This window comes from Oncorhynchus mykiss, chromosome 5 (genome assembly GCF_013265735.2).
Source record: "Oncorhynchus mykiss isolate Arlee chromosome 5, USDA_OmykA_1.1, whole genome shotgun sequence".
NCBI lineage: Eukaryota > Metazoa > Chordata > Actinopteri > Salmoniformes > Salmonidae > Oncorhynchus > Oncorhynchus mykiss.
In genome coordinates, this window is record NC_048569.1 from 6,827,081 (window position 1) to 6,846,325 (window position 19,245).

The following is a 19,245-nucleotide window of genomic DNA, read 5'->3' on the forward strand; positions in this document are numbered from 1 at the left end:
GTTTGAGGTATCACAGATCTCAGGTTAGGATTTTACTCTTAGGAAATACGGAACCCACAAGGATTAGTTCAAAACAAGTAAATCATATCCATTTGTTTTTAAAAAAAGTGATAAGAAAACGTGATTAAGATTTCGAGATTTGATTGATTGTATCCTTGTATACAAGCCACCAATAAATTTGACAACCAGGTTTCATGAACTCCGCCCCCCCCATCCTGAGAATTCCTCATCTAATGCAGAACTGTGTTGATTCCCACCCTTCATACATGTCTGGGTACAGCGCGTCCCCTTATCTCATTATTTGATTATCAGCGGTTGTTTAAACATGTGAATCTGGAAAGACCATCGTCTTTTTAAAAGTGTGCAGCGAATTCTACTAGATGAAAAGCCCGAAATGAATAGGACATCCTGGCATTTAAAGCATACAAAACTTTGTTTTCGCATACCTAAAATGCATACCTTAGAACACCAGTGTGAGTATTCGTACATGGCCATAGTCTACATCCCATTAAGTCTAATACTAGGAACACACAATGTGATTTTTAAGAGACTGGTGCCAATGGTTTAGGTTTAAAGACACTGGTTCCATTACCTCAGAGAGTCAAGACTGCTGAGAATATATCCTATGATTTATTTATGCAATAAGCTCCCGAGGGGGTGTGGTATATGGCCAATATACCATGTGTAAGGGCTGTTGTTATGCACGATGCAGCACGGAGTGCCTGGACACAGCCCTTAGCCGTGATATATTAGCCATGTATCACAAACCCCCGAGGTGCCTTATTGCTATTATAAACTGGTTACCAATGTAAATTAGAGCACTACGAATGTTTTGTCATACCCGTGGGTATAGGGTCTGATATACCACGACTGTCAGCCAATCAGCATTCAGGACTGGAACCCCCCAGTTTATAATATATTTTTGATGATATTATTACATCCGGAGTAATGCAGCCATGTAACATAACATGGGACACTGCCTGACATTAGGTTAGTCGATCTAGCTGGTCTGTCAGATTATAATAGAGACAGTGGATCTAGCTGGTCTGTCATAATATAATAGAGACAATGGATCCAGTTGGTCTGTCATAATATAATAGAGACAGTGGATCTAGCTGGTCTGTCATAATATAATAGAGACAGTAGATCTAGCTGGTCTGTCATAATATAATAGAGACAGTAGATCTAGCTGGTCTGTCAGATTATAATAGAGACAGTAGATCTAGCTGGTCTGTCAGATTATAATAGAGACAGTAGATCTAGCTGGTCTGTCATAATATAATAGAGACAGTAGATCTAGCTGGTCTGTCATATTATAATAGAGACATAGAGACAGTAGATCTAGCTGGTCTGTCATTTTATAATAGAGACAGTAGATCTAGCTGGTCTGTCATATTATAATAGAGACAGTAGATCTAGCTGGTCTGTCATAATATAATAGAGACATAGAGACAGTAGATCTAGCTGGTCTGTCATAATATAATAGAGACAGAGACAGTAGATCTAGCTGGTCTGACATAATATAATAGAGACAGTAGATCTAGCTGGCCTGTCATAATATAATAGAGACAGTGGATCTAGCTGGTCTGTCATAATATAATAGAGACAGTGGATCTAGCTGGTCTGTCATAATATAATAGAGACAGTGGATCTAGCTGGTCTGTCATAATATAATAGAGACAGTGGATCTAGCTGGTCTGTCATAATATAATAGAGACAGTAGATCTAGCTGGTCTGTCATAATATAATAGAGACAGAGACAGTAGATCTAGCTGGTCTGACATAATATAATAGAGACAGTAGATCTAGCTGGTCTGACATAACATAATAGAGACAGTAGATCTAGCTGGTCTGTCATAATATAATAGAGACAGTAGATCTAGCTGGTCTGTTAGATTATAATAGAGACAGTGGATCTAGCTGGTCTGTCATAATATAATAGAGACAGTAGATCTAGCTGGTCTGTTAGATTATAATAGAGACAGTGGATCTAGCTGGTCTGTCATAATATAATAGAGACAGTAGATCTAGCTGGTCTGTCATATTATAATAGAGACAGTAGATCTAGCTGGTCTGTCATAATATAATAGAGACAGTAGATCTAGCTGGTCTGTCAGATTATAATAGAGACAGTAGATCTAGCTGGTCTGTCATATTATAATAGAGGCAATAGATCTAGCTGGTCTGTCATATTATAATAGAGACAGTAGATCTAGCTGGTCTGTCATAATATAATAGAGACAATAGATCTAGCTGGTCTGTCATATTATAATAGAGACAGTAGATCTAGCTGGTCTGTCATAATATAATAGAGACAGTAGATCTAGCTGGTCTGTCAGATTATAATAGAGACAGTAGATCTAGCTGGTCTGTCATAATATAATAGAGACATAGAGACAGTGGATCTAGCTGGTCTGTCATAATATAATAGAGACAGTGGATCTAGCTGGTCTGTCATATTATAATAGAGACAGTAGATCTAGCTGGTCTGTCAGATTATAATAGAGACAGTAGATCTAGCTGGTCTGTCAGATTATAATAGAGACAGTAGATCTAGCTGGTCTGTCAGATTATAATAGAGACAGTAGATCTAGCTGGTCTGTCATAATATAATAGAGACATAGAGACAGTGGATCTAGCTGGTCTGTCATAATATAATAGAGACAGTGGATCTAGCTGGTCTGTCATATTATAATAGAGACAGTAGATCTAGCTGGTCTGTCATAATATAATAGAGACAGTGGATCTAGCTGGTCTGTCATATTATAATAGAGACAGTAGATCTAGCTGGTCTGTCATAATATAATAGAGACAGTAGATCTAGCTGGTCTGTCATAATATAATAGAGACAGTAGATCTAGCTGGTCTGTCATTATAATAGAGACAGTAGATCTAGCTGGTCTGTCATAATATAATAGAGACAGTAGATCTAGCTGGTCTGTCATTATAATAGAGACAGTAGATCTAGCTGGTCTGTCATAATATAATAGAGACAGTAGATCTAGCTGGTCTGTCATAATATAATAGAGACAGTAGATCTAGCTGGTCTGTCATTATAATAGAGACAGTAGATCTAGCTGGTCTGTCATAATATAATAGAGACAGTAGATCCAGCTGGTCTGTCATAATATAATAGAGCCAATTCAACAAGTGAATTGTTCAAAATCATTCTAATACCGGACAGTATATTGCCAGCATTGTTTTATATATTGTTGTTGTGAAAGAGAACGGTCAGGTCGTCAAGGTTGTTTTTGTCACAGAGAATGTGTTCTCCATAACCTTCCCGATTAAATAATGGTAACAGTAAATATAATTTCTACATACCTTGGACTGGGAAAAGTTTGATACTGAGGCTAACAAGCTCACGCAGTCTACAGGGATGGCTGTGAATTTTGAGGATCGACCTCCATTGCATATCTTCTTAAGCAGTTCCACTGTTGTTGCCAAGCACTCACTCCCATAACCATCATTGAAACAACTGCAAAAAAACAAAACAAAAAAAGATGACAGTTGACAGTTGAAAACTACACAACTGTCAATATTGAAACAAACTCATTAGACAAGTATGTCAAATCACCTGTATTTTTGCTCTTTAAGATGGTTTTGAATATGTGAAAGAGTGGCAGTGAAATTCTGTAAGGTATAAAAATAACATTTAAGTTAGTACCATTCTTGGTGCGTTACCTTAGTACGATACAATGTCTTCAACTACAGTAGTGATTTGAACTCACCCCGTTGTTGCTGGTGGATACACTCACAGGAGCCTTCACAGTAAAAACAAGAAGCATGTCCAGGAGCTCAACTTCGACAATGGAGCTGTATTCTACCAGATCCTCTACGGTCAGTAGACACATCCAGGAACGGCTCGCTAGTCTGTCCATCTCCACTAAATGTCCATTGGCTTTAATGAGATTCAACATTGTTCTACAAATGGAGGAGTTAAGGGTTATTAGCAACGTCCACCCCCCACAAAAAAAAAATGTAAGAGGACTAAACTAAGCTAAATAAAGGATTCACTTTTTATCTGGTGATATAGTCACCAGAGTTGGGGCTAATTCCATTTCAATTCAGTGAATTCACTAGGCCTAAACAGATTCTAATTAAACATTTTCCTCAATGGTTTTCTATGAGACAAAACCTTTAAATGAGAATTTCAGTTTACAGACTGAATTCGACGAATTGAAATGGAACAGACCCCGATAGTCACAAATATTTGCCTACGTGAAATGGGAGAGAAATATGGTACCTGCTGTCGTTGCTGTTCTGTGAAGTGTTGGTCACTTTTTGCAGACCTGCCCAAGTATTTTGCAGACCTGACCAAGTCTTGCAACTTGGTGTGATTGTGACAGGGATTGGTTCAAAGGGTTTGGAGGAACCTTTGAGGAGATGGAGCATGGGAATCACTAGAATCCCCTCCTCCTTCGCAATGTCTATCAGTTTCTCCAACAGGTCTGGCAATCTGTTTAGGAGAGAGGTAATGTCACCAACAGCTCTGGCAATATGTTTAGGAGAGAGGTAATGTCACCAACAGCTCTGGCAATCTGTTTAGGAGAGAGGTAATGTCACCAACAGCTCTGGCAATCTGTTTAGGAGAGAGGTAATGTCACCAACAGCTCTGGCAATCTGTTTAGGAGAGAGGTAATGTCACCAACAGCTCTGGCAATCTGTTTAGGAGAGAGGTAATGTCACCAACAGCTCTGGCAATCTGTTTAGGAGAGAGGTAATGTCACAACTCCAAATTGGAGTTGATGACAGGGCAAAGACCGTCAATAATCTACACAATTTGAGACAACGGCCAGCAATATTAAGCAATAGGGAACAATGGGGATCGTTGATTGGTCAGTGAGTGGTCAAGCCCTTCATCACACCTACAACTTATTTATTAATCAAAAACCTTTTCATGCCACCGGCAGCTATTCCGCCCATGATTCTCACTGTGAAAATAACTCAAATATTTCTGTCACTCCTGGACCTGAATCGCTAACCCCAGTGTCAAAGGGAAATGTACAAAATAAAACACTACCGGTCAAATGTTTGGAGTCACTTAGAGATTACCTTGTTGTTGAAAGAAAAGTTTAAAAAAAATATTGTCCCATAAAACAACATTAAATTGATCAGAAATACAGTGTAGACATTGTTAATGTTGTAAATGACTATTGTAGCTGGAAACGGCAGATTTGTAATGTAATATCTACGTAGGTGTACAGAGGCCCATTATCAGCAACCATCACTCCTGTGTTCCAATGGCACGTTGTGTTAGCTAATCCAAGTTTATCATTTTAAAAGGCTAATTGATTAGAAAACCCTTTTGCAATTATGTTAGCTCAGCTGAAAACTGTTGTACTGATTAAAGAAGCAATAAAACTGGCCTTATTTAGACTAGTTGAGTATCTGGAGCATCAGCATTTGTGGGTTCGATTACAGGCTCAAAATGGCCAAGAACAAAGACCTTTCTGCTGAAACTCGGCAGTCTATTCTTGTTCTGAGAAATGAAGGCTATTCCATGCGAGAAATTGCCAAGAAACTGAAGATCTCGTACAACGCTGTGTACTACTCCCTTCACAGAACAGCGCAAACTGTCTCTAACCAGAATAGAAAGAGGAGTGGGAGGCCCCGGTGCATAACTGAGCAAGAGGACAAGTAGAGTACAGTAGAGTGTCTAGTTTGAGAAACAGACGCCTGACAAGTCCTCAACTGGCAGCTTCATTAAATAGTACCTGCAAAACACCCGTCTCAATGTCAACAGTGAAGAGGCGACTCCGGGATGCAGGCCACCATTTGCGCACACATTAATAGATCATGCTGCTATTTAGCAGTAGACTGAACTAAGCTGTGAGAGACGAGCAAGACAAATGGTTTCGGTTCCTTTTAGAAACAGTGTTGAGACCGTGAGCATTCTCAATAACACCTTACCACGGCCCAACCGCAGTTTCTCACTTCCATAGTCATTTGACTGTACATTAGGGTCACCAAACAGTGCTTCCTCACGGCTATTGGTTGTCACACCACCCAAAGGGGGGGGGGGGGGGGGTTTGTATTCTTCGAATTAAAGCTATGCATCTGTTGTGTAAATGTAAACCGTTCCAGAAATGCAATTCTTATAATAAAATAAATTGTGTGAAGAATCTACAGTCTCTCTTCCTTCCTTTCCTCTACACTACTTAAACAGCAATGAGTCAGGTGTCTTTTTTTAAATCCTGGCCATGCATTAGCCTATCCATAAAAGTTTTTTTTAAATTGGTCTACTCAAGATAAATATTTTGGAGGCTTTTGCCATTATGCTTTTGCATTATACACAATTCACACGAGTCTAACAACTCACTTAATTTCCCTTGTTCAAATAGCCAGCGCCATTTCCAAAGAGTGCCTCCTCCAAAATGATACAGTCCTAGAAATTCCAAATCAAACCGTGGATAGGTTATATCTTGCTTATTGAGAACGTGCTTCACACATACAATTAACAGAATCCTAGTATTTGTGTGATTTGTAAAGCCTATACTCGTTCAAACCAGTTAGAACAATGTTGACTGCTGCCAATACTGAAAACATATTTAGAAAATATATTTTACCGTTGCTATTATTGGTTTCAATAGCCTATGCTATTATTGGTTTCAATAGCCTATGCTATTGTTGGTTTCAATAGCCTATGCTATTGCTATTATTGGTTTCAATAGCCTATGCTATTGTTGGTTTCAATAGCCTATGCTATTGTTGGTTTCAATAGCCTATGCTATTGTTGGTTTCAATAGCCTATGCTATTGCTATTATTTGTTTCAATAGCCTATGCTATTGCTATTATTGGTTTCAATAGCCTATGCTATTATTGGTTTAAATAGCCTATGCTATTGTTGGTTTCAATAGCCTATGCTACTGCTATTATTTGTTTCAATAGCCTATGCTATTATTGGTTTCAATAGCCTATGCTATTATTGGTTTCAATAGCCTATGCTATTGCTATTATTTGTTTCAATAGCCTATGCTATTATTGGTTTCAATAGCCTATGCTATTTAACAAACACTATTGTAAAAACGGCAACCTTATCTTAGAGCTCCCTTCTGGTTACTTTAGTAAGGAAGCTTATGCCGCGTTCACATCATGTCGGGAACTCGGGACCTCAAGAGTTAAAATCAATGTAAATGATTTGCATCGAGCTTCCTAGTAAGAAACTCAGTAATTTACGAGTTTCCGACATGAGGCAAACATGGCAATAGTCTCCTTTTCTTTAAGAACCCAAGTTTTTTTTTATTGGCCTTCCCAGAGGCTGTTATCGCAGCAAAGTGATGACCAACTCCATATTAATGCCCATGATTTTGTAATGAGATGTTTGACGAGCAGGTGTCCACATACCGCTGGTCATGTAGTGCACCTGTTTTCGAGTAGACTTGAAATATGCAGCATGCAACATGAATTGTCTTGACCGTATGAAGCTCTAACTCCGCTGACCATTGAGCCAATGTGCCTGCTCAGGAGGCTAGTGTTTCATTAGCCATCTCTCTGTCAGTTCATTCAAATGTTTTTAATCATGTTTAGGCCTGAATATACAAGTATGTCTCATGTCAAGTAAAGAAGACCATTTTTATGATATACTTTTGCATAGAAACCCAAATAAAAGCACGTAGATAGAAAGATGTGTGTGTATCATGTAATGCATTCTAGAATGGAGTTTTTTTTTTAAACTAGATCTGCATAAATCAGTCAACAAAGCATATCTTACACATACAGCGTGTTCGTAAAGTATTCAGACCGCTTGACTTTATCCACATTGTGTTACGTTACAGACTTCATCTAAAATGGATTTAATAGTCCCCCCCCCCCTCATCAATCTACACACAATAGTGCATTGTGTCCCGCCACACACTGCAATCTACACACTGCTGTGTGTCCCGCCACCACCCACCCACCAACCCCTCTTTTACACTACTGCTACTCTCTGTTCATCATATATGCATAGTCACTTTAACCATATCTACATGTACATACTACCTCAATCAGCCTGACTAACCGGTGTCTGTATGTAGCCTCGCTACTGTATGTAGCCTCGCTACTGTATGTAGCCCCGCTACTGTATGTAGCCCCGCTACTGTATGTAGCCCCGCTACTGTATGTAGCCCCTCTACTGTATGTAGCCTCTCTACTGTATGTAGCCTCTCTACTGTATGTAGCCTCTCTACTGTATGTAGCCTCTCTACTGTATGTAGCCTCTCTACTGTATGTAGCCTCTCTACTGTATGTAGCCTCTCTACTCTATGTAGCCTCTCTACTCTATGTAGCCTCTCTACTGTATGTAGCCTCGCTACTGTATATAGCCTGTCTTTTTACTGTTGTTTTATTTCTTTACCTACCTATTGTTCACCTAATACCTTTTTTGCACTATTGGTTAGAGCCTGTAAGTAAGAATTTCACTATAAGGTCTACTACACCTGTTGTATTCAGCATTTCACTATAAGGTCTACTACACCTGTTGTATTCAGCATTTCACTGTGAGGTCTACTACACCTGTTGTATTCAGCATTTCACTGTGAGGTCTACTGCACCTGTTGTATTCAGCATTTCACTGTGAGGTCTACTACACCTGTTGTATTCAGCATTTCACTATAAGGTCTACTACACCTGTTGTATTCAGCATTTCACTGTGAGGTCTACTACACCTGTTGTATTCAGCATTTCACTGTGAGGTCTACTACACCTGTTGTATTCAGCATTTCACTGTAAGGTCTACTACACCTGTTGTATTCAGCATTTCACTGTAAGGTCTACTACACCTGTTGTATTCAGCATTTCACTGTGAGGTCTACTACACCTGTTGTATTCAGCATTTCACTGTGAGGTCTACTGCACCTGTTGTATTCAGCATTTCACTGTGAGGTCTACTACACCTGTTGTATTCAGCATTTCACTGTGAGGTCTACTACACCTGTTGTATTCAGCATTTCACTGTGAGGTCTACTACACCTGTTGTATTCAGCATTTCACTGTGAGGTCTACTACACCTGTTGTATTCAGCATTTCACTGTGAGGTCTACTGCACCTGTTGTATTCAGCATTTCACTGTGAGGTCTACTACACCTGTTGTATTCAGCATTTCACTGTGAGGTCTACTACACCTGTTGTATTCAGCATTTCACTGTGAGGTCTACTACACCTGTTGTATTCAGCATTTCACTGTGAGGTCTACTACATCTGTTGTATTCAGCATTTCACTGTGAGGTCTACTACACCCGATAATGACAAAAGAAAAACAAGTTTTTAGAAATGTATAAAATAAAAAAACCAAATATCACATTTACATCAGTATTCAGACCCTTTGCTATGAGACTCTAATTTGAGCTCAGGTGCATCCTGTTTCAATTGATCATCCTTGAGATGTTTCTACAACTCGACTGTCATGTTTCTCAATGAGTCATGTTTCTCAATGAGTTGAAAGCATCCAACTGGTATTTACAACTTAACAACTGGTAATTACCACCTTTCCATTTGGTTATGAATGCAGCATTAAACCAACAGCCTTCTGGTCCTCTATATAAACCTGTAGGGAAATGTAACTGCCACTGAGTTATTGAATCGTATGTGAAGCATGCCATCTTTTGGTTTAGGCCAATAGCTGAGGAACTGTAATGTTAAAACAACGTACTCACTTTTTGAGAAGTACGACGGGTTGTGTAAAATCTGTCCAATACTGCAGGAACTCGTCTTTAGGCATGTTGGGCAGACAGAGAGCGAAGCATAGACCAGCGACTTCTGCTTTCTCTAGTGGGATCTCATAATGTTTACGCATATACAGTACGATCACAGCGGCCTTCATTTGGTCCTGAAAAGTGGGACTCTTTCCCTCTCCCTTCTTCAGCAGCTGAGGAAGCACACTCTCCAGAATTAACTGTTTCAGCAGCTTTTGAACCTTGGAGTAAAAACAGAATGTTAGAAGACTGTTTAAGACATTTGTAAACGGCAATGCGTTTCTTTCTCATCTAATTAATCACGGTAACACAGCATGTATTTTTCTATGAATAATTTGGCATAACGTCTATGCATTATCACTGGTCCATGCATTATCGCTGGTCTATGCATTATCACTGGTCCATGCATTATCGCTGGTCTATGCATTATCGCTGGTCCATGCATTATCGCTGGTCTATGCATTATCGCTGGTCTATGCATTATCGCTGGTCTATGCATTATCACTGGTCCATGCATTATCACTGGCCCATGCATTATCGCTGGTCTATGCATTATCGCTGGTCTATGCATTATCGCTGGTCTATGCATTATCGCTGGTCTATGCATTATCTGAATGCCATTATGTTTATGTAACAATTCTTTAAAAATAACTCACATCTTTATTTGTTTTTTGTTTTTTCATATTCTTGTTGGTGCCTGCATACAACGACGGGTTTGACGGTTTCCTGTAAATCTGTTCAAATTGAATCAGTCGTTTCATGAAACAGTTGAGTTGAATGTCATTCCAGCTGTGAAGGAGTTCAAAAATAGTCTGAAGCATTATCTTCCCTGCGATTTCTCTGCCTTGGATTATTCTTTTGGACACATCCTTGGATGGCGAGGCACAGATAATGTCATCATACTGATGCCAAGCCCCTGTGGTGGGGTGGAGGAGGGGTGGAGGAGGGGATGGGTGGAGGAGGGGTGGGGTGGAGGAGGGGATGGGTGGAGGTGGGGTGGAGGAGGGGATGGGTGGAGGATGGGTGGAGGAGGGGATGGGTGGAGGAGGGGTGGAGGAGGGGTGGGGTGGAGGAGGGGATGGGTGGAGGAGGGGTGGAGGAGGGGTGGAGGAAGGGATGGGTGGAGGAGGGGTGGGGTGGCGGAGGGGTGGGGTGGACACACACAAACAAAAAGAAGATGCCACTTTAGCCAACCCATGTTTTATGTGATGTTCTTGGCAAAGCAGGAAAGAGACATTTTGACAGCACAAATAAGTTGACATGTTGCTAAAAAAAATAAAATATGGAATACTATGCACTTGACTCAAAACTAATTTCAACTTGATTTACAGTCGAGTTTGACCTAAAATAGTTTAGATTATTATTTTGTTTTAAGTCTGAAGCTTATGCGTACGAGTGGGATTTTGTTCTTTACGCACAATCTCTGCTCTACTTGTTCAGCTGCCCAAAGAACAGGCTACTCTGGCGATTTTCTGTGATGAATGGAGAATGGTGCTTAATAAAGCCAGATCAAAGCTGAATCTACAGTGCATTCGGAAAGTATTCAGACCCCATGACTATTTCCACACTTTGTTATGTTACAACCTTATTTTAAAATTGAATTGTTTGTTTTTCCTCATCAATCGTCACACAATACCCCATAATGACATCACAATACTCCATAATGACATCACAATACCCCATAGTGACAAAGCTAAAAAAAGTGTTCTAAAATGGGATGAGCATCACCCAAAAGCTGTCATCTCATGTGTTCCAATTAAATGCAGCCATTGCAATTGAAAACAGTTGTAGAAATTCTACAAAACTCCTACCTTCCTCATCGAGTAGATTGGTGTTTACAGAAAGACTTCTTCTTCCGGTGGGATGTGTAGAGTCAATGTACTCGTACTCATACGTTGCCTTTTTGGAACTGTAGACAATATATCGGTATGGTATGGACGCAGCTTGGTCAGTGACCAGGATTCCTTCGACTAAGAATCCATGCACTCCCAGTTCCCTGGAGAGATTGTAAGTAAACATGTAAAAACATTTAAACTTACACACATGGTGTTTTAAGCATATTTGATTAACCTGATGTATTTTCCGATATGTGCCACCCTGATTACCCTAGAAAGGGCAGTCCACAGGTCAGGAGTAACGACACTGAACGCCCTGTTGCCCCAGGTTCAATGCAGACCCGAGGCTGTGAGTGTTGGAGAAATATGGGTTCGACAGCTAGGTTTCCACGAACTTGTCCAGGGATTGTTTGGTCGACATTTACAACGTTTTTCATAGAAAATAGATTTGCTTCCCACTGGGCAAAAAAAAAAAACTGGTTGAATCAACATTGTTTACACAACATTTCAACAACAACAACAACAAAAAATCCATGTGGTGACATTGAATCAACGTAGAAAACTGATTGGATAAAAAAAAGTCATATCAATGTAAGGGTATTCGATCTACTTCCACTCAACCTAAATCCAACGAATTCACGTTTAGTTGACGACTCAACCAAATGTAAATCAAAAGCTAGACGTTGACCTGACGTCTGTGTCCGCTCAGTGGATCGCCACGCTGCGTATTTCCATTGTACTGTCGCGTTGATATAAACAGCTGGACGTAAATGAGTCACACCTAAAAAAAAAAATTAAAATAATAATGTTTTCACCAAAACCTAGAATGTCGAACAAAGATGCAGTCGAAGTGTTTCCATTATCCAATTAAGCAAATTGAGCATTAATAAAGGCTGTCACCAAAATGTGTCATGTCTCAGGTAGCCCGCAAAAGCCAGCATGGATAGAATTTAATCATATTTGCCATATTCTAACAATTCTCATATGCCAACTTTTAGCCACGTTCGTGCCATGGTGAAAACGTCACACTCCTATAGATCTGAAACAATTGGGATGGTGAAGACTTCACACTCCTATAGATCTGAGACAATTGGGATGGTGAAAACGTCACACTCCTATAGATCTGAAACAATTGGGATGGTGAAAACTTCACACTCCTATAGATCTGAGACAATTGGGATGGTGAAAACGTCACACTCCTATAGATCTGAGACAATTGGGATGGTGAAAACGTCACACTCCTATAGATCTGAGACAATTGGGATGGTGAAAACGTCACACTCCTATAGATCTGAGACAGTTGGGATGGTGAAAACGTCACGCTCCTATAGATCTGAGACAGTTGGGATGGTGAAAACGTCACACTCCTATAGATCTGAGACAATTGGGATGGTGAAAACGTCACACTCCTATAGATCTGAGACAATTGGGATGGTGAAAACGTCACACTCCTATAGATCTGAGACAGTTGGGATGGTGAAAACGTCACACTCCTATAGATCTGAGACAGTTGGGATGGTGAAAACGTCACACTCCTATAGATCTGAGACAGTTGGGATGGTGAAAACTTCACACTCCTATAGATCTGAGACAGTTGGGATGGTGAAAACGTCACACTCCTATAGATCTGAGACAGTTGGGATGGTGAAAACGTCACACTTCTATAGATCTGAAACAATTGGGATGGTGAAAACGTCACACTCCTATAGATCTGAAACAATTGGGATGGTGAAAACTTCACACTCCTATAGATCTGAAACAATTGGGATGGTGAAAACTTCACACTCCTATAGATCTGAGACAATTGGGAAACTTGCAACCAGCCAGTTTCACCAAGCAAGGTCAGCAATTCAGGCATTCTTGAAAGTCAAGACAATCGTTGTCCTGCAAAGAAACATAACTTTTATAGTTAAAAAATAAATCAATATATATATATATATATATATATATATAGAGAGAGAAGTAGTCAGGTTTCCAATGACCCAAAATAATTTTTCTTAAAAAAAAAATCTCTCTAGATAGATAGATAGATAGATAGATAGATATATATATCTATCTATCTATATATCTATGACCCAAAATCATTTTTCTTTAAAAAAAAATCTCTCCCTCTATATATATATAGAGAGAGATTTTTTTTTAAAGAAAAATGATTTTGCCAGCAGTAGGCCAACAGATCAAATTTGTGTTGATCTTTAGAAGATTTCTCCTACATCTTCCGTTTCCATTACACATGTCAAAAATATTTTTTTGGGGGGGCCGACATTGCTTGTGTGGAATAAACCTGGGTCAATGGAAACCTGACTAGTTCTATTTAGTTTCTTGCCACTCAACATCACATCCTGTCCCAGGATTGGACTGTGGCTTTAAACACAACAAGGGTTATGACATTAGGATGTGTTACATCACTCTTTATGTAGAAATAATTACTTATAGGATTACATTTTAGGGCAACACAAATGGGACAAACCACTAAATTCCCGGTTGAACATACAGTAGACACACACGTGAAGCGAACCCACTTTGTCACGGTTAGCTCAACTGCATTGGATTCCCAGCTCCCCGTTTCCTCCCCTGCCCATATGAAAAGGCGATCCTCATTCTGGTCAAGATTGAAGTCCATTGAGAGGATGGCGTGGAAATAGATTTTAAGTCTCTCTTTTGCCGACACCTGCATTTTCCCTGCGTCTGTCCTGAAATGAAAACAAACAATAATAATCAGATGAGTATGATCTAAACCAGGGCTCTACAACCCTGTTCCTGGAGAGCTACCCTCCTGTAGGTTTTAACTCCAACCCTGTTCCTGGAAAGCTACCCTCCTGTAGGTTAACTCCAACCCTGTTCCTGGAGAGCTACCCTCCTGTAGGTTAACTCCAACCCTGTTCCTGGAGAGCTACCCTCCTGTAGGTTTTAACTCCAACCCTGTTCCTGGAGAGCTACCCTCCTGTAGGTTAACTCCAACCCTGTTCCTGGAGAGCTACCCTCCTGTAGGTTTTAACTCCAACCCTGTTCCTGGAGAGCTACCCTCCTGTAGGTTTTAACTCCAACCCTGTTCCTGGAGAGCTACCCTCCTGTAGGTTAACTCCAACCCTGTTCCTGGAGAGCTACCCTCCTGTAGGTTTTAACTACAACTCCAGTTGTAACTGGGGTACAGGTGCATCAAAGCTGGGACTGAGAGATTGAAAAACAGCTTATAGTTCAAGGCCATCAGACTGTTAAAAAGTCATTACTAACTCAAGAGAGACTGCTGCCAACACTGAGACCTAATCACTGGACACTTTAATGAATAGATTACGAGTCACTTTAAAACAATGCCACTTTAATAATGTTTACATATCTTACTTGACTCATCTCATATGTATATACTGTATTTTATACCATCTGCTGGACCTTGCCTGTGCCGCTCGGCCATCGCTCATCCATATATTTATATGGACATATTTTAATTCACCTCTTTAGATTTGTGTGTATTAGGTGGTTGTTGGGGGAATTGTTAGATATTACTTGTTAGATATTACTGCATGGTTGGAACTAGAAGCACAAGAATTTCGCTACACTCTCATTAACATCTGCTAACCATGTGTATGGACCAATAACATCTGCTAACCATGTGTATGTGACCAATAACATCTGCTAACCATGTGTATGGACCAATAACATCTGCTAACCATGTGTATGGACCAATAACATCTGCTAACCATGTGTATGGACCAATAACATCTGCTAACCATGTGTATGGACCAATAACATCTGCTAACCATGTGTATGTGACCAATAACATCTGCTAACCATTTGTATGTGACCAATAACATCTGCTAACCATGTGTATGTGACCAATAACATCTGCTAACCATGTGTATGGACCAATAACATCTGCTAACCATGTGTATGGACCAATAACATCTGCTAACCATGTGTATGTGGCCAATAACATCTGCTAACCATGTGTATGGGCCAATAACATCTGCTAACCATGTGTATGGGACAATAACATCTGCTAACCATGTGTATGGACCAATAACATCTGCTAACCATGTGTATGTGGCCAATAACATCTGCTAACCATGTGTATGGGACAATAACATCTGCTAACCATGTGTATGGGACAATAACATCTGCTAACCATGTGTATGGACCAATAACATCTGCTAACCATGTGTATGGACCAATAACATCTGCTAACCATGTGTATGTGGCCAATAACATCTGCTAACCATGTGTATGGGCCAATAACATCTGCTAACCATGTGTATGGGCCAATAACATCTGCTAACCATGTGTATGGACCAATAACATCTGCTAACCATGTGTATGGACCAATAACATCTGCTAACCATGTGTATGGACCAATAACATCTGCTAACCATGTGTATGTGACCAATAACATCTGCTAACCATGTGTATGTGACCAATAACATCTGCTAACCATGTGTATGGACCAATAACATCTGCTAACCATGTGTATGGGCCAATAACATTTGATTTGTATCATCTTGGTTCAGCTTATCAACCAGCTAATTATTAGAATCAGGTGTGTTAAAACCTCCAGGATGGTAGGAGATGGTTGGAGAGCCTTGGTCTAAACGTATGCAGGTATGTAGGATTTGGGGAAGGGGATTTAAATAACCATGAGCATTGAATGACATCCGGTTTTTAGCAGAACATTTTGGAATGGATACCTTTTTGGAGGTGGACAAGGATACTTTGTATCCATAGTTCCAGAGTCATCACTTCCCGTGTCTCCTTTCCTATGGTCAGACTGCTCGACCTCCATGGCATCATCCTGCAGGCCAACACTGGAGGGGATGCTGTCTGTCTGTTAAACAAGTAACACAAGACACCTGTTAACGCTTAACTGTCCCTCAAGTGAAAACGACCAAATAGTTTTAAAGTAACTGTCCACTGAAAGTTTCACTTTTAAAAAGTTAATATTCTGTTAACTCATACTCAAATAATGTTTTTGACTCATCCTATACTCATGTGGCCAAATCATAAATTGGATGAAAATGTTTTTTTTTATTTTTAACTTCACCTCAAACTTGGATCTCAAAGAGACCAGTTCAAATTGTCACATGCTTCGTGAACAACAGGTGCAGACTAACAGTGAAATGCTGACTGAAGGGTCCTTGGTAAACAACAGGTGCAGACTAACAGTGAAATGCTGACTGATGGGTCCTTGGTAAACAACAGGTGCAGACTAACAGTGAAATGCTGACTGAAGGGTCCTGGGTAAACAACAGGTGTAGACTAACAGTGAAATGCTGACTGAAGGGTCCTTGGTAAACAACAGGTGCAGACTAACAGTGAAATGCTGACTGATGGGTCCTTGGTAAACAACAGGTGTAGACTAACAGTGAAATGCTGACTGAAGGGTCCTGGGTAAACAACAGGTGCAGACTAACAGTGTAATGCTGACTGATGGGTCCTTGGTAAACAACAGGTGTAGACTAACAGTGAAATGCTGACTGAAGGGTCCTTGGTAAACAACAGGTGTAGACTAACAGTGAAATGCTTACTATTATATTTCTAATGACCAGTATGCGCCCACACCCTTGTGTTGTCGGGGTACGCCCACACCCATGTGCTGTCGGGGTACGCCCACACCCTTGTGTTGTCGGGGTACGCCCACACCCTTGTGTTGTCGGGGTACGCCCCACACCCTTGTGTTGTCGGGGTACGCCCCACACCCTTGTGTTGTCGGGGTACGCCCACACCCTTGTGTTGTCGGGGTACGCCCACACCCTTGTGTTGTCGGGGTACGCCCACACCCTTGTGTTGTCGGGGTACGCCCACACCCTTGTGTTGTCGGGGTACGCCCACACCCTTGTGTTGTCGGGGTACGCCCACACCCCTGTGTTGTCGGGGTACGCCCACACCCTTGTGTTGTCGGGGTACGCCCACACCCTTGTGTTGTCGGGGTACGCCCACACCCTTGTGTTGTCGGGGTACGCCCACACCCTTGTGTTGTCGGGGTACGCCCACACCCTTGTGTTGTCGGGGTACGCCCACACCCTTGTGTTGTCGGGTTACTCCCACACCCTTGTGTTGTTGGGGTACGCCCACACCATTCCAACACAGAAAATATGCTTTTTAACAGACTAAATTATTATCTATTTTGTAAGGAAAACTACTTCACTCATATTGTAATTAATTATAGGTCATATATAATGTACCAGTCAAAAGTTTGGACATTCAAGGGTTTTTCTTTAATTTGACTATTTTCTACATTGTAGAAAAGTAGTGAATACACCAAAACTATGAAATAACACATATGAAATCATGTAGTAACCAAAAAAGTGTTAAACAAATCAAAATATATTTTCAAAGTATTCTTCAATGTAGCCACCATTTGCCTTGATGACAGCTTTGCACACTCTTGGCATTCTCTCAACCAGCTTCATGAGGTAGTCACCTGGAATGCATTTCAATTAACCTCTTGGTGTTAGGGGGCAGTATTTTCATTTTTGGAAAAAAAAACGTTCCCGTTTTAAACGGGATATTTTGTCAGGAAAAGATGCTAGAATATGCATATAATTGACAGCTTTGGATAGAAAACACTAACGTTTCCAAAACTGTAAAGATATTGTCTGAGTATAACAGAACTGATGTTGCAGGCGAAAGCCTGAGAAAAATCCAATCCGGAAGTGCCCCAGGTTTTGAAAGCCCTGCGTTCCAATGACTCCCTATATGGCTGTGAATGTACCATCAACAAGCTTACGTTTTCCCCAAGGTGTCTACAGCATTGTGACGTAGTTTTACGCATTTCTGTTGAAGAATAGCCGTAGGCAGCCACATTGCGTAAGTGGTCACATGGTGGCTCCGAGAGAGATTCTCGCGTAAAATACAGAGGTAGCCATTACTCCAATCGGTCAGAGTGAAAAACGAATTGTCCCGACTGATATATTATTGAATAGATATTAGAAAAACACCTTAAGGATGGATTCTATACAACGTTTGCCATGTTACTGTCGATATTATTAATTTTGAATATTTTTTGGCGTTGTGGTGACCGAAATTTCCGGGCGATTTCTCAGCCAAACGTGAAGAACAAACGGAGCTATTTCGACTACAAAAATAATATTTTGGGAAAAAATTAACTTTGGCTGTCTACCTTGTGAGTGAAAACATCCGAAGTTCATCAAAGGTAAACGATTTAATTTGATTGCTTTTCTGATTTCCGTGACAAGTTTGCCTGCTGCTAGCAAGGCATAATGCTATGCTAGGCTATGATAAACTTACACACATGCTTGTCTAGCGTTGGCTGTAAAGCATATCTTGAAAATCTGAGATGACAGGGTGATTAACAAAAGGCTAAGCTGTGTCTCAGTATATTTCACTTGTGATTTTCATGAATAGGAATATTTTCCAGGAAGATTTATGTCCGTTGCGTTATGCTAATTAGTGTCAGATGATGATAACGGTCCCGTTCACGGGCTGGGCGTCACTACAGGTTAACAGGTGTGTCTTGTTAAAAGTTCATTTGTGGAATTTCTTTCCATCTTAATGCATTTGAGCGAATAAGTTGTGTTGTGACAAGGTAGGGGTGGTATACAGAAGATATCCCTACTTGGTAAAAGAACAAGTCCATATTATGGCAAAAACAGCTCAAATAAGCAAAGAGAAACGACAGTCCATTATGACTTTAAGACATGAAGGTAAGTCAATCCAGAACATTCCAAGAACTTTGAAAGTTTATTCAAGTGGACCTCAGATCCGGGAAATATCCGAAGTCCGA

General features: G+C 40.4%; 1 protein-coding gene across 2 annotated transcripts in view; it reads right to left on the reverse strand.

Annotated features, from left to right (window-relative positions):
• LOC110524942 (E3 ubiquitin-protein ligase rnf213-alpha) overlaps positions 1-19,245 on the reverse strand; it is an 84,769-nt gene that overhangs the window by 51,676 nt on the left and 13,848 nt on the right. For both annotated transcript variants that reach the window (XM_036976679.1, XM_036976680.1), the window contains exons 6-14: positions 16,190-16,326; positions 14,033-14,203; positions 11,487-11,671; positions 10,332-10,591; positions 9,637-9,896; positions 4,247-4,459; positions 3,732-3,924; positions 3,578-3,633; positions 3,325-3,478 (exon numbers count right to left, since the gene is read on the reverse strand). In XM_036976679.1, the coding sequence (XP_036832574.1) occupies positions 3,325-3,478; positions 3,578-3,633; positions 3,732-3,924; positions 4,247-4,459; positions 9,637-9,896; positions 10,332-10,591; positions 11,487-11,671; positions 14,033-14,203; positions 16,190-16,326 (1,629 nt within the window). The remainder of the gene's footprint in view (positions 1-3,324; positions 3,479-3,577; positions 3,634-3,731; positions 3,925-4,246; positions 4,460-9,636; positions 9,897-10,331; positions 10,592-11,486; positions 11,672-14,032; positions 14,204-16,189; positions 16,327-19,245) is intronic.